Raw genomic sequence first — 2233 nt, forward strand, 5'->3', positions numbered from 1 at the left:
CACACTCTTGCAATGTTCTGAACTCTTAAACCTACGTCATTTTAACAACATACATATATGTACTGTACAGTACTGCAAAATTTTACTCACCAGCTCTGCAGACCAGCAGCTCGGTTCTGGTCGGGCTCGGTTCCAGTTCGGCAGACCAACCAGGCAGCGACGAAGCCCACCACCCCGCCCAGGTTCATGTGTGCGTGGATAATTGATCTTCAGGATTATTTGTGAATTCCTGCCAGTTCTGTGAGCTTAATAGAAAGATCGTTACTTCTGGCGTTACGTTGCAAAACTTTCCCTCCATTTCATCAGAAAGCAGCGGCCGGAAGCACTGTTGGCTTCTGGGTAGTGTAGTTCTTTTGACTGGCGTTGCAGTATAGGCAGTGTTTCCCCTACCATTATACAAGCGGGGCGCCCCACCCCCTCAACAGAACTGAGCGCTCCGCCTACCTAACTGAACTGCACGCACCCCCACATCTGTCAGCATTGACATAGCGCTAAGCTAGCAATACAGGCACGCTAGCTAAAACAGCTAAAGGTAGTGCTCACGCTGCCACTTCCTTCACACTGAAGCCCCCCCGCTCGAAAACTGTTGGTACAAACAGTGCGCAGCTCTCTCTGTATCCACCCCCGACATAAATCACGGACGAGATGAACGCCCCGTTATGGCAACTTATCTAGGGGAAACACTGATAGGCTTACTGAAAGAAAACTACAAAATGGCGTCTCCTGTCCAAACTGTTTTTTTTCCGTTGACTTTTTATTCCATACCGTCCCAATCACGTGTGTAATATTAAAGCTGACAATGGTTGAAAAACCGCGAAAGAGTGAGTCCGCCAAAGTCGAACCTTAAAGTAGCGAGGGACTACTGCACATCAATTAGATTCTGAGAAAAATCAACTGTGATTTAAAAAATAATGAGCAAACACTGTGTGGCATAAATATCAAGAAAAACACAGAGCTCAAAAGTTTTTAAGCTCACTCCCAGACTTCTGAACTAGAAAGACTTACCACTGACTCTCTGTTGTTTTCCCTTCTTGTTAGTCTGCTTGTCATCACTCACTGAACTCTAAATCTGAATGGAAACTAATCAAAGGCGTCTGTTCTGCCCTCAGTTGGAGATCATGTTGGAGGCCAAAGTGTGGCGAGAGGCAGCCACACAAGTCTTCTTTGCACTGGGTCTGGGCTTCGGGGGTGTCATAGCCTTTTCCAGTTACAACAAGCGCAACAACAACTGCCACTTCGATGCCGTCTTGGTGTCGTTTATCAATTTCTTCACCTCCGTGCTGGCCACCCTGGTGGTGTTTGCTGTGCTGGGCTTTAAGGCCAACATCATGAACAGCAAATGCGTTGCTCTGTGAGTACAAACCTCGGTTCACGGTTGGCTACTTCGAGACTGTCCTGGGAATGTTTTTAAACGTTTGTCTTTAGGTGTGAACTAAAAAGCGTGTAGCGATGTGACATTTTTAAGACGTAATATAATTGTTCAGGTTCTCGCAAAGAAAATAAGTTACATTTGAGCAAAAATCTGATTCAAACTTGTGTCTTATACCTGTTAACAAAAGCTCTGTTTTCTTTTGGTTATTCTAGAAATGCTAACAAGATAGTGGCGTTGTTGGGGAATGGCATCGAACCCAGCCTCATTCCACAGCACATAAACCTGACTCAGGTTAGTCAGCTCAGCGCTGATGACTACCATCACATTACTGAGATCCTCAGAGGAGTGAAGGAAGACAACTACGAGAAGCTGGGCCTGGAATCCTGCAGCATTGAAGATGAGCTCAACAAGGTACAACAAGAAAAAAGAAAGATAGCAGCCAAATATTATCACCAATTTTGTTTTTATTAAGGTAAAAGGTTTAAACACTTCTGCAGCTCCAGCTTAACAAATGAAGAAAGATGCCAGTTAGCTTGCTAATCAATGGTTCCCAATCCTGGTCCTTGAGGAACACCATGCTGCATGTTTTACTTGTTTTCCTGCTTTGACACATCTGATTTAAATGAATGGATGATGAACAGGCTTCTGCAGAACATGAGGAATTAATTAAATCACTGAATCAGGTGTGTTGCAGCAAGTAAACAACTAAAACATGCAGGATGGGGTTCCTCTACGACCTGAGTTGGAAACCACTGTGCTAGATAATAAGGATATGTTTAGTTTGCTGCTACCTCAGCTCTTGCCAGACAACTAAAGTAGCACAAAATTATTCTATACAGCAGTCCCTCGCTTATCGTGGGG

General features: G+C 44.5%; 1 protein-coding gene across 1 annotated transcript; it reads left to right on the forward strand.

Annotated features, from left to right (window-relative positions):
* Positions 1–1109: 1109 nt before the first annotated feature.
* On the forward strand, positions 1110–1865 carry LOC119429872 (sodium-dependent neutral amino acid transporter B(0)AT2-like; the record flags this gene model as incomplete). The annotated part of the gene is made up of 2 exons (XM_037697396.1): positions 1110–1351; positions 1585–1865. Coding segments are annotated over 2 exons (501 nt in total), but the record flags the coding sequence as incomplete, so codon positions are not given.
* Between the last annotated feature and the right edge of the window lie 368 nt (positions 1866–2233).

This window comes from Nematolebias whitei, unplaced genomic scaffold (genome assembly GCF_014905685.2).
Source record: "Nematolebias whitei isolate Nwh7 unplaced genomic scaffold, NemWhi1 Nwh_scaf_9578, whole genome shotgun sequence".
Lineage (NCBI taxonomy): Eukaryota > Metazoa > Chordata > Actinopteri > Cyprinodontiformes > Rivulidae > Nematolebias > Nematolebias whitei.